The sequence below is a fragment of the Eutrigla gurnardus genome, assembly GCF_963514095.1.
Source record: "Eutrigla gurnardus genome assembly, chromosome: 13".
Lineage (NCBI taxonomy): Eukaryota > Metazoa > Chordata > Actinopteri > Perciformes > Triglidae > Eutrigla > Eutrigla gurnardus.
The window spans coordinates 9,669,720-9,697,450 of record NC_139936.1 but is presented as its reverse complement, the minus strand read 5'-3'; the positions used below and the strand labels follow the sequence as shown (position 1 = coordinate 9,697,450).

At 42.8% G+C, this 27,731-nt stretch overlaps 1 protein-coding gene across 2 annotated transcripts in view; it reads left to right on the top strand.

The window, feature by feature from the left end:
- pdlim5a (PDZ and LIM domain 5a) overlaps window positions 1-27,731 on the top strand; it is a 51,432-nt gene that overhangs the window by 20,808 nt on the left and 2,893 nt on the right. Inside the window, exons 4-19 of one of the 2 annotated variants that reach the window (XM_084025608.1) lie at window positions 5,906-5,945; window positions 9,043-9,068; window positions 9,964-9,984; window positions 10,090-10,107; window positions 10,551-10,723; window positions 10,880-10,916; window positions 14,026-14,085; window positions 14,384-14,974; window positions 15,090-15,173; window positions 15,266-15,340; window positions 15,428-15,559; window positions 15,676-15,840; window positions 18,540-18,617; window positions 20,454-20,536; window positions 24,818-25,019; window positions 26,553-26,733. In XM_084025608.1, the coding sequence (XP_083881734.1) occupies window positions 5,906-5,945; window positions 9,043-9,068; window positions 9,964-9,984; window positions 10,090-10,107; window positions 10,551-10,723; window positions 10,880-10,916; window positions 14,026-14,085; window positions 14,384-14,974; window positions 15,090-15,173; window positions 15,266-15,340; window positions 15,428-15,559; window positions 15,676-15,840; window positions 18,540-18,617; window positions 20,454-20,536; window positions 24,818-25,019; window positions 26,553-26,733 (1,966 nt within the window). Of the gene's footprint in view, window positions 1-5,905; window positions 5,946-6,644; window positions 7,046-9,042; window positions 9,069-9,963; window positions 9,985-10,089; window positions 10,108-10,550; window positions 10,724-10,879; window positions 10,917-14,025; window positions 14,086-14,383; window positions 14,975-15,089; window positions 15,174-15,265; window positions 15,341-15,427; window positions 15,560-15,675; window positions 15,841-18,539; window positions 18,618-20,453; window positions 20,537-24,817; window positions 25,020-26,552; window positions 26,734-27,731 lie in introns of both variants that reach the window. The other variant, XM_084025607.1, reaches the window with a different exon arrangement.

Below are 27,731 nucleotides of genomic sequence, written 5' to 3'. Positions count from 1 at the left end.
TATCATCACATCTCCTCCTATATCGGTCGATTTTTCACAGATTAAGCCAAATGAGACGGATATAAAGTGTGCCTTTGGAGTACCAGCATGTTAAAACCTAAGAGATACTGACTTGAACGTGACGTCAGGTCTGGTCTGTATTGAGTAAAATGTCTCCCATCGGATACACAGACAACAAGCAGCTGGAGCGAGAGGCTCTCATGAAAACAATAGTTGACCCGCACCCTCAGGCTTTTTGTCTCGCCACATTGATCTATGGCAGAGGATGAAGGAGTAAGAATGTTACAGCAAATATATGAGACACAAACAGCCCGTGTTGCCCAAACAGAGGCAACACGATGACTTGACCGAGGGAAAAACTGATGGGAACACAAGTTTTGAAACGAGGAAAAACATACCTCAAATGTTCTCATAGCGGATTTGACTTGATGAATGTTTTTGCAGCGAAACCCACGCTACTGTTAACATATCTAGTTCCTTCGGCCTGGTCGGCGTCAAAGCTCCTTTTAGGATCTTGTGTGATGTCATGCTCAGCTGAAAGGCCTGTCGGGACATCTGTGTAGATAGTGGTGGGAGGTAGCGGATAAGGAACGGGGAGGATCATGGGCACGGAGCGCAAAACCAGCTACAGTACTTGTGATGTATGGCTGACCCCTGTCTCCTGTGGTGTCGCCCAGTGTTGAGGACTGATAACGTTGCCAGATCTATTCCAAGACCAGTTCTAGATAAACTCACACGCTGGTCTTGAAATAGCAGAGAAATAACACAGTTGTTTTTAGATTGAATCACACCAGCGAAGGCTTGTACAGCAGCTAGTGAAAGCAGCCTTTTATTCCATCATCGTCATCTTTCTTCTCCAGTAAGTTCTCATAGCACCATACCTACCGTTCACTGACTCCCTCCGTTCCCCCACACACACCACTCCACACATACACACTGTTGACACTCAAAACGCTGAACCACACGTGGCAATGATTCTGCCAGTCACTCCGCTCTTATTGTTGCCCTGGCTTTTTCTCCCAGTCACGTTGGTCTGTCTGCTTCAGTTTAAGGTAAAATTAAAAAAGAAAAAAAAACAAAAAAACACTGAAACTAAACCAGCCCTCTCTTTCCCCTTCTTCCTAATAAGGCACAGAATAGGAAATAAATAAGACAAGAGATCAGAGAGCGTGTCCCGTACTCAGGAATGACGACTGCATATATTTTAGAGGGCTTCGTCGCTATAATTATCATCATCGCTTTCGCTTAAAGAACATGTGATCTCACTCTCAGGGAAGAAGTAACGAAGGAGAGGAGATAATTTAAACACAACAGAGGAGGACGGAACGGTGGGGAGATGGATGTTAAAGAAAACGAGAGGTGAGAACAGAAGAAGAAACGGGAACGATTTTTATTTAGTTAAGACTGAAAAAACTCAAATAAAGCCATATTTCACATTAATGACCCTGCAGCACAGTTGTGCCTGCACATGAATTACCAACTGAAGTCCCTCATTTACACAGCGAGGGAGGAAGTCTCTCTCCTGTCTCGCCCCCTCTGAATCATGTGTTTCGTACTCTCCCTTCGGGAAACCCGAGACAAGTTTGATCTCGTTGCACACGTGGATGCACAGACCCGCGAAACACGTGATTTTATTTATTTTTTAATATTGGGTTGATTTATTCAATATTGACTTAAAGTGTTTGTTGGACTACGGGCTGAACAAAATCGTTCCCTTCTGTCCTTGGAAGGAATGCAAGCGTTGCCGCAAAGACATGCGAGAGCTGCCAGAAAATGTCTAGGCAAGATAAATTGGGTGCAAATCGAAGATAAGATCACGGCTCATAAAGAACCAGACGGGATTTGAAGGCAAACGGGACCCGGCTCTGGTAATTAAACCAAAAGCCATTTATAGCTGATATAGTTTTTCACACATGTAATATTTGGAAATGTCCATGGGGCAATGAATCTAAAAATAGACCTGGACACACATGCTGCGTGTCTGCGTGTGTGTGCGTTGGGTTGAGGCCTATTTGCAGGTGCAGATGCTGCCGAGTGTATGAACTGGTCCTTGTAGTCTGTGTTATTTCACTGCGACGGCAACATTTCCTGGGCCGAGCCTTCATGCATGAAATCACTGTCACCACACCCTGCATAATACATCATTGTGTGATGTTTACTTGTGTGGGTGTATCTCAACCGGGACTGTGTCCATTCGCTGCTTTCAACGATTCTGTCACCCGAATGGCGGCACGCTTCATTACAGAGCCGCATTTAAGTGTGTGTGTGTGTGTGTGTGTGTGTGGCTTTCCAGGGTACACCCATGTGAGGAGTTTCTGTGTTCGAGTAAACAAAAGCTGCCTGGTGGGAAATGTAAAACACGTTCCCACAGGTGTGCTGTATATTGCTCGAATGTGTGTGTTCAGCTTCTACTGGTGTTACTAACAGATCCCAGTCAGTGTCACCTCCACCTAACCCCCCCCACACACACACACACACACACGTGCAGCAATCTCTTATTGATTCAGTATGGTCGGTTGCCGGCCGGTGAGGCTGATGGCATGTCCGGGCTCGGCCCTGGAAACATCGGTCAGTGATCTCACTCCGGTAAGAATAGACCCCAGAGATTAAAGACAAATTCACAACGGAGAACAGCCGCGAGGGATTTGAGAGGAGATGATGAGGACGTTTTATGACTTGATTAATTTACTGAATGCATCAGAAATGTTGTAAAGTGACTCATACAGAGCAGCATAAAGGTAATATATGGGAGCACATCAAAGAGTATGGCATGACACGTTTTACAAGTTGTCTTCACTGATACCATGCGTACAATAAAATATAAAAAATAACTCTCTTTTGAAAGTCTCTCAATAGCCATACAACAATAAAGTGCTGTTCAATACCACACAAAATCCTCTCAAATATTAAGATCCAGCTCCTCAACAGTTTGACGTCATACAGTTAACAGTATTTCCTGCAGGCCTGCATGGCATTATTTCTGGAAGATGTCCTGCTGTTTCTATTGGTACAACCCACGATAGCATGCTGTCAGCGTTATGGAAACGCTTTTGTGTTTTCCCAAAAATACTCAATTAGGGGGGAAAAAATCAATATTCAGAAAACTAACTAAACATAAAGAAGTAGAATAAATCCAGTAAATGACTTGTATTCAGGCGAGGACGAGCCAGCGGGAGGTTTGGAAGAGTCCCGAGCGGCCGAAGGATCATAGAGGTTTGTGTTGTTTGTTTCTGACATCAGTAGTTACCGTATGCTCACAAGCAGCACAGAGCGAAACACCGAGACTGGTGTTCTCGCTCACGTGCTTCTAGAAATTGAGGAGGCAGGTGTCATCAAGACATCCTGAAGTGTCTTGAAGGTCTTCAGCATTAGAAGGAAACGCATTCAGTGTTAAAATTACTTACAAAACACACATTTGAATTTCAGTCCCAGTACAAAATACGGAAACATGTTTAAGCTCCACCAGTGCGGCCGCAGCGTGCAGTTGGATGTGGTCGGGTATCAAAGCAAAACCAAAAATATGTCTGTTACCTTAAAGACTTGCTGAGGAAACGCAGGCTCACGGTGACACGAACAGACCAAATTGCTTAGTTACTTGTATGATGTAAAAACTTCCATGAACATGAAACGGGAGGAAGGAAACACAGACCCGTAGAGCCTGACAGCTAACACGGACCATGCAGGGTAACGCAGGCAAACCCAAACTTGTTTTAAACCAGCTGCCCCTTAAACGTTGGTGGGAAGAACACACACATATATGGTGTAAATGTACAGCCCAGCCAATGTTTCCACATGAAATGTTTGTCACACCGGTGGCATCTTTATTGCAGCCACTTGCTCCCTGACCCTCACACATCCCACACAACTAGGGAGAAACATTCCTGTGTTTCCCTGCTCTCAGCCATATCAGCGCCTCACAGAAGCCTCATATACAGTTGACATGTTTTTATTTATTGATTTAGAAAAAAAGAAATCATAAACGCAGACAATGACTTTGTTTTCAGGAAGACAGTAGGAAGACAGTAACGACCCTCTTCCCCAAGTCCCAGAAACACTAAAGGCATTTCAATAAAACAATAGGTTGCTTGTTTAAAAGCCTAAAATGACCTTTGAATATCCAAATTCTCAGAGTAATGGTTTTGAAAGCCTCCCCCCGTTAATTTAAACTTCTCATTCACTCTGTCGGGCACCATCTGATCCCACCGCATTTCCATGTTTGTGTTTCTGGTTATAGCTGCAGTGTAATGGAGGTCACAGGGATGACGGTAAAGTAAATACCCACTTAATACCCTGGTGTTCTGACCCTTACTGGATTCTTGGGGCCGATGCCGACATGAGGGAGTACAAACAGTATGATGTGGACTGGCTGGGAGTCAGTGGGCAGCAGGGCTTGTAACACACTGGTGAAACATATGCAAATGGCTGGCTGACCATATTATATTATTCTTATCCCAACCCGAACTGATGTCACTCCTCAAGCCTAAACCTAACCAATCCAACCGACGAAGATGAGTACGAGCCAGTCAGAGGCCGAGGAGTGCAAGACATCCCTCACTTCACTTTCCATCACGTCTGCCCCCTGCTGGACTGAGTAGTTTAAGGCTAATTTTATGTTATGAATCTCCTATGATGTAGGTGTGACATCTCCGAATGCTCCATCTCTCATGCTGCTTACCACAGTCTGAAAGTTACAGCCTGATTTTCAGCCATTTCTAAATGAGCTGTGTTTTCAGCATCATATTCTTTAATAATGATCTCTCACATCTCTCCTTTAATATGACAAAACATAACCAGAAACGGGTTTCTTTAAACATCGAATCTCAATAAACAGCCTTGGAGGCTCAACCTTTCTTGTGTATCTTGAGATCCACAGGTTTGACTGCTCAGCTCAGGATCCGGACTGTTGTAGACTAATTTGCTGAGGAAGAGGAGGAAGGGAGGAGAACGCTATGAGTAGCTGCGTCTCTAGACCGATGCGTTTCCAGCTACTTCAAGTCCGTCTGTTCATATTGTACGGAGGTGAAGGACATGAACCTCCCTCTGGAAAGTTTCCAGAAGGGCTGCTCTGCTAGGCATGCCGAGTGGCTGAAATTCACAGGTCTTCGGTTACTGCGCGGCTTACTTAATGTACGCTAATGAATGTCGTTCTCAGTGAAGTTGTTGTCAGCGAGGCAATTCACTGAAAATGAATACAACTTATATAAAGTGATCATACGAGTGAATATTGATCCATATTTTATTGTTTCAGTTAATTTTGCATTAATGAAGTACTACCTATTCCGTCAACTAAAAACAATGAAATGACATATGATCTGTTTTATGAAGTGCGAGGCTGAGATCACGTCTGCGTGGGTTTAACGGTGTATTACAGGCATGTTCCTCAGCTGACTTCGTGGCATTTCGTGCCATCAAAAGCATCAAAGAGCAACGGTATCAGATTGATACAGGCCTTCCTAGACTAAAAACAGCTGCCTTCAAAAGCACACGTACGTTGAAAGAGGCCACTATTTCTCAGCCCTACAGCTTAAGTTTCAGTCCGACACAAAGAATCAGCGAGACGCTTGTGGGTTCTGTCACAGCCGATGACAGAAACCTCTCCATGTTGGTTTCTATGCAGAGATCTCGGGTTTAGTCATAATTCATCATAACCACAGTTTTTTTTTTTTCAACTCGGTAGGAGCTGAATATTTTACAGTGTGGCGTTAGAGGCTTTGAGTGGCTCTATAAATAACGGCAAGTACGCGTTTGAAGCGTGTGCTGTTTCATCCATGTGGTGTTAGACTCTTAACCCTATTATGTGAATACATTTAACATAAAACCAGACATTTTTCAAAGGAAATATTGAAATGAAAACCAATCATAACTAATTCACCTTTTTCTTTCCCTTCCTCCTCCCTCTCTCCAGGGCCTCCAGTGTTCCTAAACCTCCTCTTGTGGCACCGAAGGTACTGTCACACAAGCATGTCGCTGGAATAAAGGAAAAAGCATGTTTCATTTGTAGATCCCCCCCAAAAAATCATGAAATGTTTAATTAACACAAGGTACACTAGGTGAACATTTCATTATGGCTCTATAGGTAAATTTTTCAATATTATATTTATTTATAAAATGCTGTGACAGGTTGTGAAAACATTAAGTGATAGTATGACAAACGCTTTCATTATTGTAAGATTCATTCATTTAAGTTTTATTGGGGCTCGAATGCAGAATTTGTTTTGCTATGTAAGTTTTGCTCATCTAAAATGTTTTAATGTAATTCACCTGGTGTACCAAGTGCTTTGAATATGTTTATTAAGTTACTACACCCTTCTGAAACGATGCCACACACTATTGTTTTTGGTGGCATGCAACCGTTATGTAATTATGTCTTTTCTAATGGTGCTATATATGTCTTTTTTATTCATTGTAAATGAAGTACACTGATGCCTCCCTATTGCCAGAACATTCACAACACATTTACAGAGACTATACTAATTGGATATTTGGTCCAGCTACTTCATAATTGAATCAAACTTTTTTAAATGGGCATCAGCTTTCTACAGCATAATAACAGGATGAACACAACACATATAACCAAGGAGGCATCAGTGTATTGTGTGCTGTGTTGTGATTTGTACATGCATGCTCTTCTCTGGTGCCGGTAGGATGACAGATCAGACATCATAAAGCCAGTGGCCCTCACCCATCCCCCTTCACAGCCCCATCCCCGCCCTCCGTCCTCCAGCCCCTCCACCATCCACTACAACAAGGCCGCCAGACCTTACGAATACCCTCCTTCACAGTCCCCCTTCCCTCCCTTCATCCCGTCCCCATCCTCTGCCTTCACTCCTGCCTCCTCCCACACCAGTCCCCTTCCTCCTCCTCCACCTCCTGTCTCTTACCCATCCTCTTCCTCCTCCTCCTCCTCCCCTGTCGCGCCCCAGCCATCAGTGTATAACACACCCATCCACCTCTACTCCAACGAGAACGCATGCGAGGTGGCCATGGGGCAGAGGAGGGGCCTGTTGGAGAGTCAGGGTGGAGCCTTGCCTTTGCAGCTTAATGGGTGAGTGGCGTTCTCTTCCGCCAAACAAACCAATCAGTTCTGTTTTGTTTTTTTATCTACCTCCGGCTTCCTCCGACTTGGTTCTGTTCAAGCTCTCAGACAGGAGATGAGTTGCTCCCTGACCTGTCTGAATCTACATCTCTGCAGCTTTTGGAGGCTTTCCAAGCATTTGTCAAAGTTTATGTTCCTGACAGAAAATTGTTTATCCCACGCGGCTTGCTGATCAGTCTCGCCAGACTGCAGCTCGGAATCCTGAAGTCTTTTCAAAAGTTTTTCCACATCATTAACTCAGACTCACATGTCTGGTGTTTTGTTTAGAGGAGAAAAACAGATCAGGACTACCATACCGCACACTGCAGCAACTGGGCAACAATCGCATTTGTCACGTCTCCGTTTGTGAGTGTTTATGATGGTGTTGAAAAGTGACGGTTGCAACCTGGCAACGCTGCTGGTTTCGTTGCCATTTACCGAACAAGTGTCACCAAAACTGTCATCTCTGTGTTAGACCCAAACTCTCAGTCTGGAAACACACATGGAAGCAAACTAAAGTGGGTGAATGCACCATTTCTTAACTTGAGAAGGGAAATTATGAACTGAAAAATCTGTAACAGCTCGGTTCGTGTTATGGAAAATTGAAGAACTCTAAATTCCTGTTAAAATTAGGGAACACAATAAAACATAACTAAGTTTTCCACAGTTGATTTATGATTTTAGCATATGGTTGTACAGAGAACCGATGTCACTTTAGATGTTTATGGACAGAGTGAAATATCCCTGGCATGACGGCTGTATGGATCTTTGTACTCACATTAACACACATCAATCTGTGAATCAAATCAAAAAGTGCTGGCTCGCCCACTTACTTTGGTTTCCGAGTGCATTTTAATGGCTTTTATGTCATTTTTTCATGAATCATTCATGATATTCTATAAAAACACATCTTTGCTTCTCTTAGTGCAACTGTTTTTTTAATATCTAGGCCAGGTCTATAAATGCAGCACATTAAAAAAAAATAAAATAAGGTTGCTAGCACTTATAATATAATAATAATGCTGCTAATAACTACTTTCTACTCACTCATCGCCTCCCTTTTTATAAACCCCAACCCTCCTCTCTCCAGAGGCATAGTGGGTATAACTATGCTGTGATGCAATGACCATGCTGCAGTATATATAGCCTGCGTTGGGAACTGGAGCCGTGTGCTGTTCTCGTTGCTCCTGTAGCAAATCAGTCCATCAACAAAGGCTCCAGCCTCCGATCCATGTAGATTTACACATGCACAGACTAACACACTTTCATCCCGCCGCATTTTCATTCACTTGCTCATTTATTCCCCTCCTGAGTGACTACAAAACAAAACCAGGCTCATCTGTGTGTGTTTGGGATTTATTGCACTCTAGATACCAAATATCTAATATCTAACTTTTCTGACTCTACGTCTATCTTCATGTTTACACTCTCTCCGACATCTCTACTGTGGGCAGAGACACCATCGATCTGCACACTCACACACACAGCCTATTAGTTGGGTACATGGTGTTTCCCAAGATGTCATTTAATAGCATGAGATGCTTTATTAAACCAAGATCTGGATCCGTCTGTAGTATTTAATGACTTTAACTTGCTTTCGTCATGGAAACAAGTTTCTTTTCACCTTATTAAGTCCTCTTTGCTTATATTTCCAGTGATGGACTGTTTAAAACCGGCACCAGGTCATGTAATCATCCACAGTTCTGGTCCATACAGGTTCAGGGTCTTCCAGTAGTAGTCGTCACATTCTTTATTGTTTAAATCTGTTGCTGAGGTGACGGTGTGAGTCATGCATGTGTGTCCGTCCTTGCATGCTCGCCTGTTTGCACGCTGTAAAAGAGCCGTGTGGTTCGTTTCAGAGGGGACCTTTGATTGACAGCCGACACGTTTTGACTGTCAAATGGCAAGAATGTCGATGTTTTCTGATTTTCTCTCTCCCTTTCAACCTTTATTCTTCTGCTTTGCAGACTGGGGCTCCTTCTCAAGTCAAAAAGTTAGTCTCTGAAGCATGTCGGGTTATCAGTGTTAGCTGTGTGTCTACCTCATCATGGCACCTGCATGCATTTGTTTCTGATCTCACTGCAGGGACTTGGCATACGTTCATGTTTGAATTATACAAGAAAAGAAAGAACACCACATATGCATTCAGCTAATTAAAATGACAAAGTAAAAATACATGATTTTGACAGTGACACACACACACACACACACACACACACACACACCTACTACACTTCCAGACACTCCCAGTGTAACTGTAAGTGTGTGACGGCTCACATAGAGCCGTCAACACTCCCACACCCACACTGCTGCTGTGACGAGAATGTGTTGAGATAACACTCGTAAATCAATGTGCGAGGTGAGCGTGTGTATTTATAGGTGATTTATTGACAGTCGGGCCCGACGAGCCTTCAATGCCCCTCTGTGTGTGAATGTGTGTGTGAATGTGTGTGTGTCTGTCCGAAGAGTTGATTTATTGACAGCCAATTAGGAATAATGTCTGTCAGCACCCTGTTGCCAAGGAAGACGATGGATTCACACATTCAGTTCATGCAATCACTAAAAATACAACCCACAAATATTCAATCATCATAATGATGCACAATTAATATTGGAATTCAGTTATTTTATTACTGTCCAAACAGTCCAAATTATGAATGACTCTACCTTTATAGGAATCCAGACAATCCATTAGCGCCACCGTGTGGTTGGAAATAGAGCTGACTTGTATTTAGAAACTGTTATTTACTGGATGTTTTGGCTCTACGTTTTGCATGCATTAGTAGTGATTTATATTCTACTGCCTGCTTGTTCTTTTATTTCTTTTAATTATTAAGTAATGAATTCTTCATACTTGTATCCCTCCTTCTACTTTACTCCCCATTTAGTGGACCTCAAAGTATTTTGAAGTAAGTCTACTCAGATTGCCTCTTGATGACTGATGGCAGTTTTATTTTCGTCTACTTGCATCTTATTTCTGTTTTTTCTGCTTTTCTCTGTTAATCGTTTTCAAGAAAACCACCGCCACCAAGGTATTAGAGTGGTTCAGTGTGATTTTTGTTTTCCCTCCATTTTATTCCCACCATTATTGTCAAATGAACTCATTATTTTAACAGTGTGCCAAATCGCCACCTTATGTAACCCGCAGTCTAAACAGTTTATTGCCATTACTCTAACTATGTGTTTTATGATGCAAATACACGTACTTTATATCAGCTTCAACCCTCGGTTGTAATGGACTTCCCTAAAACGACTAAACTCGGCTCACTCTGACGGATGAAGCGGCTCACTTTGGGCATAACATGTTTTATTGGATCCTGCAGTATTAAAAGTAGTACGTTTCACTTGAACGTGCTGTAATACCGCCGAGGAAATTACGTCAGTCTCTATCTCTATAACGTCGACGTATTACATGAGAGGCAGGATGTAAAATTTACAAGTTAACTTGCTGACTTCATCCAACTTGTCCTTCCAGAGTTCCCAGGAGACACATTGTGGACACAGACATCCATTTTTACCACGTGCCGACTCACGCTGATGCCAGCAGGAAGCGCATCACGGAGGACACCGAGGACTGGCGCCCACGCGGCGGCACCACCCAGTCCAGATCGTTCAGGATTCTGGCTCAGATCACGGGCACAGAGCGTGGTACGTTACTGACCCGAGGGCACACACTGACAATATCCCCATGGGCATTACACAGCCTGTTAGTTGGCCTGAACTAATGACTAAACACACCGTGTATCATTTAACTCAAAAGCGTATTATTTTTCTTGAATGGACTTTCTGTTCTTTCCCTCGTAGCTCCAGATGAGGAAGCCGAGGCAGCCAAGAAGACAAAGTAAGTACAATGAGACTGCTGACTGTGCATGTAGCAGCCCCAGACTCCCTATCATCAGTGTTGTTGCTGTCGTTTGTGTGAATAAGTGCATAATATATGGACTAAGAGTACATGTCATACTCTTAATTTTATTTAACCCACTGACTCGGGTGCCTCTAACTGATAAAGGCTTCATTTAGACACGGAGCGACAGACAATCTGACCTCAGATCTCTTTGGCACAGTTCTGGCAATTGTACTTGATGCTCTTCCTGTCTAGACAGGGAAGAAAGGATCACATTTGAGCCTTTAAGTCAAAAGCCAGATCTCTGTGCTCCGTACGACATGTCCGTTTTGAGTTGCTCCAAAAGTTTCACAAAGCGGTTGTGATTAAATTCCCCTCTGAGATTCCTGAATGCTGATTTCAAGCGGTGTCATGTCGGTTTGCTGAATGTGTTTCCGCCTTCATGTGATGGTTTTGTGTGCTCCTACTGGTCGTTTGGGTCGTGTGGTTGTGACAGCCTTGCAGTGCTGCATGTGATAATCTATGATTGCGTTGTTGACAATCATGGCTGGACCGTTTTGTGTTGTTCTCAGTGTGACGTTAGTCATCCATTGGCTGTCCATTGCTCTGGGCGATCTGTGGGGATCCACGTGATCACGGGGTTTCTGGTAACGTGCAGAACGTCCCACTGTCTGTGGGTGTCGGTGCCTCATGGTTGAATGAACTCCACCTGCTGCGTTTAGACCTCAGGACGCAGGAGTTAAAGCCGCAGTTGGTAACGTTTAGACAAATCACTTTTTTCATATTTCCTTAAACTGTCACTGAATCCTGACAGAAGTACGTGAATCTAGATCCCTTTACTGTATGGCGATTTTCTCACATTTCTTCAGAAATATTTTACTGACTTTTACAGCTAAACCAGAGATCTTCATCAGGGGGTCCGTGACCCCTAGGGGGTCACTGAAATGATCTGATCCCAAACTTTTTTTTCTTCCAAAAATTAAAACATGTCCAAAAATACACATTAACAAAAATAATAATAACAAAATAATATAATAATAATATATTTGTTAAATGTTATGAGGTGAAATTGTAATGTAGAAATCCCAATATAGAATATATCTTCTATAAATATATTAATCTGTCAAAAAATATATTTTAATGTCTTAGAATTGTATACATCATCATTGTATACATACATCGTCATTGTATACATACATCAATACAAAGTACTGTTATACATGGCACTATAGGCCACACTGCACATTATTATTGGCCTCGGTTTAATAAGCAACACAATTTTATAGGATTTGTATCCCAGGAGTCCTTGGCTTGAAAGACGCTGAAGACCTCAGAGCTTAACAGTACACAGTACACAACAGTACACACTCACACATATCCACCCCATCGAAGCATTGCCCATCCATCACCAGCTTCTTGTCTCTGTATCGTCAGGCTTTCCTTGTGGCATGGCTTACGGTGCATCTCTATTGGGGGGGTGACCGCTCTACTTTTCCTGAATTCTTATTTTCTCTCTCCTTTTGGTGTTTTCTTCTCTTCTTTTCTGTGACGGCAGAGTGAACAAGACCACCACTCGGATGGTGATCGGTCCTAAGTACACCGAGCTGAGAGACTGGCACCACGGAGTGTCTGCTCGCACCCTCAATGTCCAGTAGACTGTGTGTGTGTGTGTGTGTGTGTGTGTGTGTGTGTGTGTGTGTGTGGTTGTCTACTTGTGTATGTGTGCACTATATAAGTTTGAGTTTCTGTAGTTGGTCGTTAATTAAGATCAAATAAAATGTATTGATCCCACGATTGAAGAAATCCACAATGAATTGGACTGTTATTGGATAAAGGCTTCTGGAGTGGTGGAAATAAAGCAAAGAATACTGGAGTGTGAGTGTGAGTGTGAGTGTGAGTGTGAGTGTGAGTGTGAGTGTGAGTGTGAGTGTGAGTGTGTGTGTGTGTGTGAGTGTCTGTGTGTGAGTGTGTGTGTGTGTGTGTGTGTGTGTGTGTGTGTGTGTGTGTGTGTGCTAGTCCTTCACCGGCCTCATTCAGACCTTTTAATTACGTGTTGCTCGTGTGCTCTGCCACCTCACTGACTCCAGCCCTGAAGCGATACTGCTGCATAAATACTCTCCTTTATTAGTGTGTTTGCCTCATTACTTGAGTTAGTTTAAAGCATTTCTATGCTACCTTCTGTGTACGCGGTAGTGACTTCATGAACACAGAGGCGTGTGCATACCAACAAACACTAAAATGTTTATTTGGATGGTTAGTATTGAGCAAAAAAAATAAAAAACTGTGTGTGTTTTTTGTATAAATATTGAAGACAACTAATCTTTTATTAAAAGTAATCTAATCAAATAAGTTGAAACATTTAAACATGCAGTATATAGTCTTCCCTCCAGCATAAACAGCACATGTAATGGCTTGACATACAGTATGTTGTATGTGCTGGCTGTGTAGAGGACCATGGTGCATTAAACATGTGTGTTCCTTCATGTTATTTAGACTGTTGTTTAACTAACATATCATTATTGAGATGGAGATATCTCAAACTATTCAAAAGCTTTAACAGCTTGTTTACATCTGTTTTATTTGCCAGCATTGGAACTCTTTTATAAAAAAAAAACTGTCTTGAAATATGGTGGCATCTGAAAAGTGGGAAGAGGTTTCAACTTGACGTGTGTGTATGTACAGTATATATGAAGCCGTAGCTTATATGCTATGCTGCTGGGTTTATTTAAGGTTTATGCAAGTCAGGAAGGCTCTTCTCAGTGGACGGGTTGCTCAGCGTTCATGGTGTGCAAAGTGACTGTATTATAGCTATAAATGCTTCCAATGCAATGGTATTTTGAGGCCCTTGCTATGTAAAATATTTCTCCAGTGCCTTTACATTTCAACCCTTTGTTTACTTACTGCCGATTTATTAATAGTTACTTCTTTGTAGTTTGTGTTGCGATTTCTAAACAGCTGGATGTCTAGAGGCTGGAATGTATCTTCTGCTTTTTTGAGTTTGGAAAAAGATATCTATATTGTAGGTAATAAAATGATTACATGTTTTTCCTGTTTCCTTTTTCTTTCTCTCTGGGGTGTCCCTTTCCTTCCCTCCTTTCTCCCTTAGTTCCTTCCTTCTTTCCTCTTCTACTCTCACTGAATCCGAGACAAACAATGGGGAGGTCAGGTATAAAACATCATCTCACTTTCTTTTATCGCCTGTCGCGTTAAATCCCACAACAACACGGCAGTCGCTTTAAAATGAATCACGCGGAGGCTTTTAATTGAATCACAGGAGCTAACTAACCACGTCTGGTGTGGTTTGATGTTTTAAAAACTGAAGATTAATACACTGGAGTTTTGCAAGTTGTAACACTGCTTTTTTACACTTCCACTGTAACAAAATCCATCTTCAATTTAAACAATTTATTTGAAAGGCACCAACAACTAAGTGCTATTGTGCTCTGCTGTCTGTTATCTGCCAGTGACAGACTTCCTACGCATCAATCCCCTGACCATGCCGGGGTTTCACTCTCAGCCTTCAGCCCACTGAATGATGCAGGAGCATCCCATCACATTGACCAACCACAGGCGTCAGCCAATCGGCAACGAGAGGAGAGCGCTTCGATTCCCAGCCATGTCCTCATTTCCCAACCTGGCAGCCTCTTAAAAACTCAAGAGAACAGTGTGTCACCAACAACTCCTCTTCACTTAGTTTCCAATTCAACCTATTTATCTAACATGAACTATCCGTTAGCTCCATCGTTAGTACCTTTAACGCACGCCGATTTAACCCCAAGAAAAATGCAATCCTGTCATGCCCAGAGGCCAAATGATGCTCCTCTTGATGCAGAGATCCCACCACGGCCTCCTTGTAGCCACTCTCCAGCATCCTGTCTACCTCTATCTAGTGTATTACCTGCCCAAGCACTATATTTGTCACATGGTAGTGACTCCTCATTTGTTCAAAACCAAATGCCAGAGGCTTCTTCTGAGCCTGGTCCTGTCCGAGGCCCCGCTGCTTCCATTAGCACAGTTGCAGAGCCGCCAAGCTTCCAACCGCCCACAGAGGAGAGGTAAATTGAGCTTGTGATGTTTTATGGAAGCTAACTGTACTCAAAAATGCATACATTGGGGAAAAAAATTATATATACAATAATCATTTGCTGTACTTTTGCTACCTTGGTCTAGCGATTCCCCTGTGACACCACAAGAGGGCAGCACAGACTCACAAAACGTCAAAGCTACAAAGTCTGACCTTTCTCCTCAACACAGGTGTTCAACAACCGTTCTAATACTTGAAGTACTTTCAGTGTCGGGTCATTTTGTTGTATCAACTGTCCGATCTGTGATGTCTGTCCCTTCAGTTTCCAAGTCCAAGTCAATACTCCTCTATCTCATATATCAGCACGTCATTGTGTTCTTTCCACCAAACCAGTCAGGTACTGTGTTACTAGCATTATTACTTACTGAAACTGTATTTTCTGTGGAGACAGTTCATATCACCCCGGTTGTGTATTCGTAAACAGGAGAGAGCTCCTGTCAAGTCCTCTGGACTTCCTGCCCAGAGCAGCCCCCTGCCCCCCTCCTCTCACCCCCAGCGCCCCCAAACAGCCCCCACAAAGCACACAACCTGAGCAGCGTAGTCGAGTCCAGGCGAGGTAAACGTGGCGTGTCAGTGTTTCTCTTTCTGTTCCTTTTTTTTCATACAACATCTTGGTTCCATCACCATTTTCCTTTCATCCTCTGCCTCCTCAATGTGTCATCACCTTGTCAGAACAACTTATCAGAGCGGTCCTTCGCCTCCCACGGGGGCGGTGTCTCAGCGCTTATTGGACGCCCTGCTCATCACTCCAATCAGTGAAGCGCCGCCACTACGCTTGAGAAGGACGAAGAAGAAGCGGCGTAGCGTCAGTGAGCTGCACCTGCCCAAGAACAAGAGGTAGACGGGGCGGACCTGGACAAACGTAGCTTTAACTGTAGAACTGGAAATGGTTTTACTGATTGAGAATTTGACATTTAAAAGGATTGAGAACAGTCGATATTAATCAGCACTCTTCCTATTGTTGTCAATTGGGGTTTGGCACCTTTAAAATAGAGTTTTGTCCAGGCCTGTCCAGTGCAGGAAAGAGTGGCACGATTATACACATCTCTAATGTGTGGAGACTCATTCACTCATTGATACAAAGTATTATGATGTGATGCATTCACAATAATACCACTCATAAACTAATTTCATAAGGATGATGACTTTATTTTGTTTTTTAATGATATACACCCTAATTTTAACACACAGTGTAAACAGACCTTGAGTCCGGTGAACATGCCATTCATTGAAGTGAAAAGGCTGACTTTGGTGAGAGCATGCCAGCACTGAAAGACACGGTCCATATGTCTCCGTGGAGACAACTCGTGACATTCTGCAGTCGCTGTGAAACAACTTGGCAGCATCACACAGAGATCAGTCACTGACTAGCGGACACAAGTGTACCAATTTAACCCGTGAAAATATGAAAGTGTGTGTGAGAGAGTCCGAGTGGGTGGACGTCTTCGTCGCATGGGTGGTATAGTGTGTGTGTGTGAGGATCGAATTTGCTCCAAAGAATATAACAGTGCTGAATTATAGACCATCTGTCGCGTGGTGGAGAGAGCTGCTGGACAGCAGTCAGCTATGTTAATGGGCCATTTGTTCAATGCTCAAACCAAACCATCACGTTTATGAGCGGCACAAGTTCTTGTTCGAGGTAGAGTAGACGAAGGGTTACATATACAAACAGCTGGAGGACTTAAATGTATCCTTTTTTTTTAAATCGGTATCGCTTAATATCAGCAAACAAAAGTCTGATTACTAGGTGGCATTCAGAACTAGAACAATCAGACAGGACTCAGTAGAGTGCAGGTCTCTGCCAGGTGTGTCTTCAACGGCTGCTGGTGTATTGTGTGATTAAAGGAATACAACCCTCCACCTGCCTCGACACTGAGGGCTTGTAAGGCGACGTAAAACACACATTTCATCCAAACTCAGTAGAGTTGACTTGAAGTTATCGTCATACAAACTTTCCAAATAAACCCAATTAGACCGACCCAGCTTTGTGGCTGATTGGTGGAAAGCTGCAGCAGTGTGTGTGCTGCTTCTTCTGTAATCTGTTAGCCATGCACACCCTCCTTTCCGAACACACCGCAAACTGTCATCTCCCCACTGGGGGGCGCTGTGTAGCACGTGGACGATCGGGCATGCACTCAGCCGCTTATCACTAGCACAGCCTACCAGCTGTGGGCCAGTTATGAGTGGTGAGTGATGAGTCAGCAGGAAGTCAGTGGCAGTAATAAAAAAAAAAAAAGGCATGAAAGGTGTTTTTAGAAAGTCTGAGCCATGAGTGGTCCCTGAGCATGCAGCCATAACTCAGAATAATCTGTAGTTTGCTGCAGGATGAGAGAGTAGCCCTGGACAGACTCACGGATGCACACACACGGCATGATCCTGCTGGAGATAATAACAGAGATGCAGAGCAAGGCCACTGACAGGGTGAATGATTCATACTGTATATGTCAAAATGAAAAAGAAATGTAGAATACTGAGGCAGGAAAGAGAGAGCCAGATAAAGAGAGAATAAATGTATTCCTCTCTCCCTCTTTAATTATCCCTACAGTTAACAAGGTTCTTGTGTGGCCCAGTACGTCCAGATGGTCAGCACTCCAACCGGCTGCTATTGAATCAAAACAGCGGGGCCTCCATTAATCATCCAATCACAGTCTTGCAGGATACAATTATGTTTCCATATAATTGGGCTGATTGGTGGAGAATATTAACGAGCTTGGCTGTAATTGGCTTGAATGAATGAAGGACTGGGGAGCATCTTATTTCCTGCTCTACTTGTCACCTGCTGTTAGCCAATTACCACGGCTAATGCAAATGAATGTTGTTAGCTTGTTTGCCCAGATGATTTGAATAGATGACACTATAGCCTCTCATCTCACAGAGCAGTATTGCATGATGAAGATGAAGCCTTTCCTGTTTTTTTACAGGACCATTCTCCATATTAAGTTGGTCTGGTTTCCATATTGAGAAAACAGCTCATTTTGTTTGATTAATTAGCCAGAAAGCTTATACTGACTTACTCTCTTAATTTGGCTACTTTTCTGCCTTCAAAGTGACTTTTAACATGGGTTCCCCAACTTTGATTATTAGATTAATTGTAAGAAGGCATCGGATTTTTAGATATTAATTTCTTTCATGATTTTTACAAAATGCATAATAAATAAAGAACACAACTGCAGGCTAAAATTGCTGTTGGTCATGCTCTCTGGACATAAGAAGTTAGTGTGCACTGAAGCTCCTCCTGTCAGACACATGGCACACACAATGATAAGCAGATGGTGAAAATGAAGAGAAATGTCCTGCAGTGTATCGGCTGAAGGCTAATTAGCTGGAATCAATGCAAACACAACAGTCGCTGGTCGCATTTATCACAATCCCGTGCTCATCGTTGTATTATTGTATTTTGTTATCTTTGGTATTTGACAATAACAACTACTAAGGGTGGGAATGCCGTTTGTGACCGCTATATAACCAACTATCACGATTACTTTGTGTGTTTTTTTATCCCTTATTTGTGTGATATTTTTCTCCTCACCCCAAAGGGTGTCTTGGCATCAGTCTGCCACAGAAGAAGGAGACCCTCTCTTCTCTTCTCCCGTCAACGCCGTTTATGTCTTTAGGTAAAGTCAAAGTCTCCTTTCACCACAGTTCTCATTGAATCAGTGATTCTGGAGGTAGTCCTGGGTGGTAAAACCAAGTGAACTCCTCGCTCTGTCGGGAGCATTTGATGTTCTGGATGCCGTAAGTGCTCGAATGAAGTGTGTGCACACGGCACGGCGGAGGCAGCTAAAAGAACAGAGCATCTACTGAGGTGGACCCAGCAAACACACAAGTGCCACATTCTTGCTCTATCTTTCTCTCCTGCCAGGCGATTCACCTCTCATGAGGTTCTATCACTCTCTCACTTTCACCCTGTCTCACTCACCCAGAAACATACAGGCACAACTCGGCGTAACTATGACTGCAGTTGCCATAACACTTGTGTCCCACGAGTCCCCCGGACAGCCAAGCACAAGGGGAAGACAGCAGTGATCCAACTGTTGGCATCGGATACAAACGTGCATTATGGGTGGAATACGTCTGGGGAGAGATCACTGGCCCACCCAAGCTCCTCAACTGGCACTGATGAACACACACATACTTAAACACGCTTGATGTTACGCACAGAGAAGTGATTCATATTTTTTGCTTCGTATTAAAGGGCAGTGGAGAGTTTTGGGGCGACATTTGATTGAAGAGCAGAGAGATTTTCGTTCCGTTCCACCACAATAGCTTGACGAGCTCTGGCATTTCTGTCGGACAGAAAGGGAAACAGAAAATGACTTTCAAAGCCTGCCTTGGCATCCTTGAAACCCCCCCCCAAAAGAAATCATGACATAAGAAAACTTTTTCTGAAAATACATAATGCCTTATTTGTTAATAATGGCGTTTCATATGAGAGAATATTCCTGATTTTCAGGTGTTATGTCATTATAGTTGGCCCTACAAGTAGACACACAATGGCTTTCCTAATAAAAGCATTGCACAATGAAGAACTTTAATAAAAGTAGAGAAAGTTTGCATCACGAGGGAGTATTTTGCTCTTGGTTTTGTCTTGCAAGAGAACATTTTAGCCCAGGAGAGAAAGTTGCCATAGTACTGAAAACAACAACATGGATATTTCAGGTTTACATTTCTTTAGAGACAAACGTGCCAATGTTGCTGCTGGGATTCATTCAGTTTGTCTGTTCATGACTTCAGTAAAGCGTCCAACCCTGTTCTCCGTGCATTCAGAGGAGAGACTTGAAATATAATGTTTAGCTGTATATACGGTGGTTAAAAGTAAAAAATACAGAAATAATCCACTGAATAAGGTGAACTCTATGGTACTGTACCATAAGCACTCTCCATCAATCTACAGCACATCTGGAATGGGTGCTTTTGTTCATCGTGCCGTGCTATATTTAACTCCACCGCAGTCCATTACTCTGTGAGGTCATTTGCATTGATACACTGGCACCTCTTCATTGGGTGTGCTGCACCATCGGTGCTGTCAAACCGACTCGTCTCTCGTCCATCAACGGGACGGTGAAAGTGGCACATGGGCGACATGTTTGTGCTCACAAATAGGAAGTGCACTGGGAAGTGGAGTACTGTAATGTTTAGGCTGTAGCTGCATGCTGTGTTTTCATTGGTACCATATTTGTCTCCACTCTGTCAGCAGGTAGGTGGTCTGGAATCCGTCTTACTGCCGTTTGACAGGAACTTTAAAAAAAAAAATGAGCCTCTGCTGACGTGGCGTTTCTTTTTTCAAATGGCTATGAGTACGGTCGGCTATCAGCGAATATGTTACAATGGAAATTGAGTTTCATGTGCAGGGGCAACGGGTTGTTCTGTGTTTTAATGAAAATCATTCAATTTCCAAAATCTATTCATTGATTTCCATATCATTTTCATTTTTGTCCCTCTCTGCACAGTGAGGAGGGAGAGGAGCCCCAACTCAACAGCCACGAATCTGCAGTCGTTAAGACCATGATCAAAGGACCTGTTACACTCCAGGGTAACCCAGTGTGTGTGTGTGTGTGTGTGTGTGTGTGTGTGTGTGTGTGTGTGTGTGTGTGTGTGTGTGTGTGTGTGTGTGTGTGTGTGTGTGTGTGTTGTGTGTGTGTGGACATATTTAAAATGAACAATATGTGCTGGATGTGTTGGTCCTTAGTTCCCTCATTGAAGGCACTGTGGTTTTTTTATGCATTTGAAAAAAATGCATTATTTATTACTTTGAACCTTGACAAAGGCAGAGCAGAGCCACGGCCTCTATTCTTACCTTTCACAATAAAAGCCCAGAGACATTCACACTGCCGTCCGAGGGGAACTGAGAGCGTTTTGCTTCAAGAAACCTAAAAAATAGCTTACAGTTGCTGAGGCTAAGAGACAATTTACCTCATAGCACTGCCGGTATGAGAAGCTTTGATACAAAATATATGCATGCAGGCATTTTACATTTTTGTGATGTTTTTATGTCACGCTGATGTGGCAGTAATCAGAATATCATGGCATTTTATACCCTAAAGTTACATTTATCGTCAATCTAGAGAAATATTATAATCTCCACATCATTGTAAACACAATATTTATGCTATTTCATTAATGGATCTATTTTTTCTGTCCACACCAGTGTTCTGTCGTGTACAACTCAGGGCTCAGGTCGAGTTCAGAAATTGCTCTCTTGGTGCTACACGGAGGGTTCAGAATTGGGTAAAGTTCCAACATTAATATATCCTGTCGATATAGTTCCACTAGAATGAGGTGGCTGGGTCCAGCAGGGAACAAAGCAGATAGAGGTAAAGTGATGCTCAAATGTCTCCCAGCAGAAAGAGAAACAGACTTAACAGGATACAAAGCAAAGAATAGACTAAAGGATGCTAAAGGATCCGGTAATGAAAGTTGTTTCCTGTGATTCTGTCCTGTGGGACTGTGAGAATGAGGCTGTATCTACTCATGGAGTCGAGAAAACAGGCATTTAAAAGATGAGACATCCCGGCCTCGGGGCCGTCGTTTTTAAGCAACGTCAATTATATACGACGCTGCTATTATTTTTTATCTACTACCATTTTCTTTTATTATCCCTGTCATGGGCATAAAAGCTCATGACAACCTATATACTTGCTATTATTTCAATTCCCAGCGTGGCGGAATGTGACTAGACTGAACGGATGTTAGACATTTTAGTGAAGAGACGATGAGGGACAAGACTCTGGATATTGGAAGGTCCTTCGGTAGGTGGAAGGGTGAGGTCTCTGAGTTCAGGGCACGACTGTCAGGCTTTCTGGCCGGACGCACATGCAGCAAAGTTCTTACATCAGAAAAGCACGAAAGAAGGATGAGAGTTCAAGTTTGTGTGTGTGTGTGTGTGTGTGTGTGTGTGTGTGTGTGTGTGTGTGTGTGTGTGTGTGTGTGTGTGTGTGTGTGTGTTTGTGTTTGTGTGTGTGTGTGTGTGTGTTTGTGTGTGTGTGTACACGTTCCACTTGTGACAGCGTCACATCTGAAGTGGTTTCTCATTTACTGTTTTCACACGTTTACAATGAGCACTGGTTATAGCTGTGATTTTTCCACTCTACTGTATAAAATATGATTCATGGACCGGGAAGCGAGCCACAATTGGCACGAGTCCTCCTCACTCTGAAATAACATTTCCGCATTAGAGAACACAGAATGTATACATAATACATGGGTTTCATTGACTAAAATACATTTTTGAAAACTATGGAATAGAACATTACCGCCGAAATGCGTTTGCCAAATCCAACAAAAGTATATCTGTGTGCCTGTGTGTGAGCTGCTTCTGCTGTCGGCATGCTGTGGTGCTCTTTCACTCGCTAAGTGAACAAGTGGAGTATATTCCGACTTAGGTGCCTGAACTGTTTTCTTAGCATAAGTCACGGTGAATGCATGCAAAGCTAAAATGTAGCGTCGCCCAAAATAGATTCCTAAAAATAAATTTCCCATTTAGGAATTGAACAAAATTTCCTTTTAAGTACGTATTTTGATTGATTGATGTAGTCCCCCCTAGAGTTTAAAAAAAAAAAATGTTTCTCATACAAATACTGTGTGCTTCCAAATCCTGGCATGGTGTAAAACTGATTTACTGCCGTTGGATTTAATGTTGTTGCAGCCAGTTAGCGAGAGGAAAGAGGCTTATTTTCCGTGCTTGAAGCGTGACATGTGTTGTGAAATAGGTCATTGCAGGCTTTCTTTTTCTTTTCTCGTCTTTTTTCCTCTGTGGAAGCCCATTAAGGAGGCTAGAAGGCCCCGCTCTGCCTGTGGCGCCTTGCTCAGTCACACGTGCAGCAGTTTCTACTTCGTTAGAAAGATAATATTTACTGAAGGGACCTGTCAGGAGTTATGAATACAGTTTTAAAGGCGAGCCACAGAGCTGCAGTATAATGCCTCCATCTGAATCTTGAATGTCTTTCTTGGGCGTTATCCTTCTCATCATGCACGTATACCAAAATAATAATATATATATTCCTATTTTTGTTAAATATTTATCAATCAAAGTAGCCTAAATGCTTCAGCTTTTACCCCATGCTGTCTGTGAGAGGTCCTCTGCTGTCCCCCTGTTCTCTCCCTGATGTAACTGCCACTCAACAAAAATCATAAAAGTCGTCACTTACTCCTGGACCCAGACTCATGACAATATCGGACTGGCAGTACAGAGCCCTAGAAGCAGTAAGCCAGCGACCCATTTTGAAGTCTGAGCTGTAATTAACGAACCGTCAACCACGTTTTAATATGAAAACACCTGTCACCAGTCAGTCATCACCCACATCCTTCAGTTCCTGATCCCCTTCATCTTTAGCCTTCATCAAGGACTGAACACAAGCTTCAACTTAAAGCACCTATAATCAATATCCATCCATCCATCCATCCATCGCCTACCACTTATCTTGTATTCAGGGACGCGGGGGGGCTGGAGTCAATCCCAGCTGATCAATATGTTATTATGAAATGTATCAAATGTGAAAAAATGCCACAATGACAAAGAGGTCGCTTGAGAACCATCAGAATCATCGCCTGAATTAGCTCTTTGTTAAGACCAAAATAAGAGCTTAAATAAGAGTGAATATTAGACTTCACTTCATCAGGTTGCCACAAACACAACTTCAAATCAATAATAATGTTGCTCCATAACTGCTGGTTATTTAACTTAAAAGGTGATGATGATATGCTGTGTATATATATTGTTTCTGCTGTCCCCAAGAGGCCAAACAAGATGCTATTTGCGCCTACAGTAGGTGTCCGTGGCTAACAGTGCTTTATGGACCTGACCCAGGAGCACATTAGATAGTGTATGTGTGTATGTAGCTACTGCAGGCTATGTATATTTTTCCTTAACCTTACCAACAAGTCAACTAAATGTAAAAATAGGCTTTTCACAGGACTCGATCCCCAGTCTTCCATGTGAAAGTCCTGAGTTTGACACATTTATCTACCAGAACCTACTCTATATGTATTTTTACTCTCTATATTATCATAATAATACTACTATAATGACTACAAATCTTTCTGCCAAACTGGACTTTTTGGCAGAAAGCTTTTTGGCGAGCTAACTTTTGCTAAATGAAGTCAACTTGGCCGCCTGTAAATAGCTGAAGAGCTGCTGTGTGACTTCTCTCACCCTGGTGCACATTGAAAAATCACTTACTGCAGGTCTAACCTCTATTTTCTATAATGACTGTTTAAATGAATTCCTTACTAGCCTTGACATATAATGGAAACCCAGCTCCACGCCCATCCCAAGCAGGCCCACTTACACATGGCATGTAATGGTAAAGCCAAGGTCCAAAGGTAGTCCTTGCCTCCACGTGCACACGCATACAAAAACAAATCTCCATCCTCAGTGTGGAGATCAAAGGCCAAGCTACATGTTTAGCCAGGTGTGGGTCTGGCTTTTAGCTGAGGGAATGTCTTGGTGGTCTGTGTGTGTGTGTGTGTGTGTGTGTGTGTGTGTGTGTGTGTGTGTGTGTGTGTGTGTGTGTGTGTGTGTGTGTGTGTGTGTGTGTGTGTGTGTGTGTGTGTGTGTGTGTGTGTGTGTGTTTGGTCATGTGTATGCATGCACATAATATGCCATAGGAATGTGTTGAAGGTGGAGTAAAAAGATTCTGGGAAGATTGATGTGGTGGATTCACGGTTGTGACAACAGTAGTCGGCCAGCTGCATGCGCCGCCATGACACCTGCTGGGTGTATAGACAAAGAGGGCAGAGGTCAAATAACTTACACACCTGGGAGGAAAACACAGACTCACGGCACAACCTCGCGTCTCTCTTCCACCTCTTTCAGGCCACAATCGCCAGATGAGTTTGATCACCCCATCTTTTGGAATGAAGGGGAACGGGAGTGCCAGTGTTCCGAGACGTCCCGTCCCGGCCCGGCCTTTACCTCAACCCCACCCCAAAGATGAGGACACCCTGGTCCAGATGGCGGAGCACATCCCCGCTGGGACTCGGACGCCCATGTGCGCCCACTGCAACATGGTCATCAGGTGAGGCACATATATACAGTGGTTACTATTGTAAAGAGGCCATTTCTTCAACTTGGCTGCGCAGGCATCCATTTGTAAGGAAAATGTGTCCGCTTTTCAATTATTCAGAATTGTTCAGTGTCCCAGTTAGGCACTTAAAATAATGAACTGGAAAGCATCTCGAGTAAATAATCTGTGTATGAAACCAGAGGACTACCAAGATGTGACTAGTGTAGATAAGAAGGGGAATTAAGTTGCACCTGCAGTAGATCAAACCACTGTGATGTTGTACACATAGAGGACACACTGAATGTAATTACACACACACACAAGATGGGCTGATACCAGCTCTTGGTTATCCTGTTCAGTTTTTTTCTATTTAAATACAGGGTTTGTCTTGTGTTTCCTTCTTGTGTAAATCTACCCAGAGTTGCAGGGTCACATCACCGTGGACTCTCTTCCTCTTCCTCCTTCCTGCCCAGCCACCTCTCATCTTGTCCCGACTGGCCGAGCCCGAGCGTTATCTGACTTGTGTCACCTTACATGACACATCACTGAGGATATAGGGTAGCTCACATGCTAATGAGTGCCGAGCTCGGGCCACTATCGGAGAACGCTCCGATAAGCACAGCTATTGTGTGGAGTAAATTAGTCTCTGTTGTTTTTCCCACTTTACCTAATCATCAATGTGGAGCGAGTGCCAAGGTGCTGTCTGACAGGACGCAGAGGGTGATGGTCACAGTGGACCTTTTGTTACAAAAACACATTGGCTTTCTAAACTGTGTTCCTCGTTTCTGAAGTCGGTTGATCTGATTGGAAGGCTCAGACAATGAATTGAATAGTTGCTCAAACTGCTGTGATAAACAAATTGTTTTATGTTCTTAAAGCACAATAGCACTAATATTGACTGCTTCCAACCTCTTTATTATGGAAATTTGTATTTAATATAATTGTAGATTTAAACCTTTGGAAGTTTTGGACTGTTTCAGTCATAAACGATAGAATAAGCAATTATTAATATCGTTTATAAAAATCTAGATTAAACAATAATAAAGCTAATCACTTGCAGTCCTCCAAAATACATGATTGTATCTGCTGGCTGTCTTTATTGTTTTAAGCTTTTAGGCTTCTTTTTTCTGTTGATTTATGATTAGACTTAATTGAAAGAAGGAAATTCCAAACATTATGAACATTATGAAACATATCATTACTGCACATTCTGAAAATATGATATTAGAAGGATCTAGAGAAGTCAGATGTTAACCCCAAGATTCAATGTAATGACACAAGTACGGAGAAGCAGGAAATATGCTGAGTTACCAAATACTGCTCATAGAAGTGGACAAGAATGAAGTTTCTCACATTGTCATTCATTTGTGTTTTGCCCATTTGCCCTCTAGTGGCTGTTAGTAGACATGGCATGAAAACAAAGCACACTGACTACATGACCTATCATCAATACGGCACAAAAATGCGGTACTTGTTGTCAATAAGTTCAGGTAAAATCTAAAGTTGATTTATCCCTTTGTCTCCACTTCTTCTTTTATCTCCCAGAGGGCCATTTTTGGTAGCAATGGGGAAATCATGGCACAAGGAGGAGTTTAACTGTGCCCACTGCCGTACATCCCTGTCAGATATAGGCTTCGTGGAAGAACAGGGATCTGTCTACTGTGAACACTGCTATGAGGATTTCTTCGCTCCGACATGCAGCCGCTGCCAGGCCAAGATACTGGGGGTGAGCAGGAGTGTGTGTGTGTGTGTGTGTTTTTCAACAGAACGTGCTCTTCTTAACAGTTCAGATTCGTCAACTTTGATCATTTTCTGCAACACAAAAGACAACGAATCACATCACTTGCATCACAGTGCGAGGGGAGAAAACATGGAACCACGTGTCTGAAGACTTTAAGCTAGCACCATTCATCTACAGTCCAGCTGACCTTGACATTGTGTGTGTGTGGCTGTTGTTTTTGAAATCCACCACCTGTTGTTTGGGGACCAAAGGCGGTTTTATCCCCCTCCACGGCATTTACTGCAAACCTGTCGCTCATACCAAAATGGGAGGTTGAATGCAGAAAGTTTGGTAGAACATGATCACATGAAACCTCTCGCAAATGTGAGACATTTCACTGATTAATGTTTTTTTTTTAGCTACAAACATTTCATCTGATATACAGCCCCATAAAGTTGGAATAATTTGGAAATGTCTTGTCTTTTATAGCACCAAACAAGAGTTATGCATGAATTAATTTCACCTGGGTAATTGTGACACATAATGTAATCATTGCACCTGCTCAAAAGGGGTTACTGGTGCATTTAAATAGGAATAAACAGAGGATAGTGTCTGAAAACAAAATATTCCAACTTTATGGGCAACGTATATGTATTTGAGTACAAAGCTTAATTATTCTGGGATCCAGTTAACGTCATACCTTCTTCTGTCTTGTTCTCCCTACATTGTTGGTCAAGATTTTTTTTAAATCAATTTAAGACCAAATAAAAAAGGGGCATTAAAAATACAGCCATAACATCATCAACGGGTCACTTTTAGTGCCACTCCAAACCCAAAAATACAGGAAAAATGGTTCGAGGGCCAGTGTAGGAAAGGTATAGGAAATTTCTATAGTGACCACCACTGAAACTCAGGAATGTGCTATATGTTCGGGTGTTAGGAGAATTAGGCTTAGAGGCCTCGAGGCTGCAGGTGTAGCATGAACCCAGAGTGTCAGGAAGCTG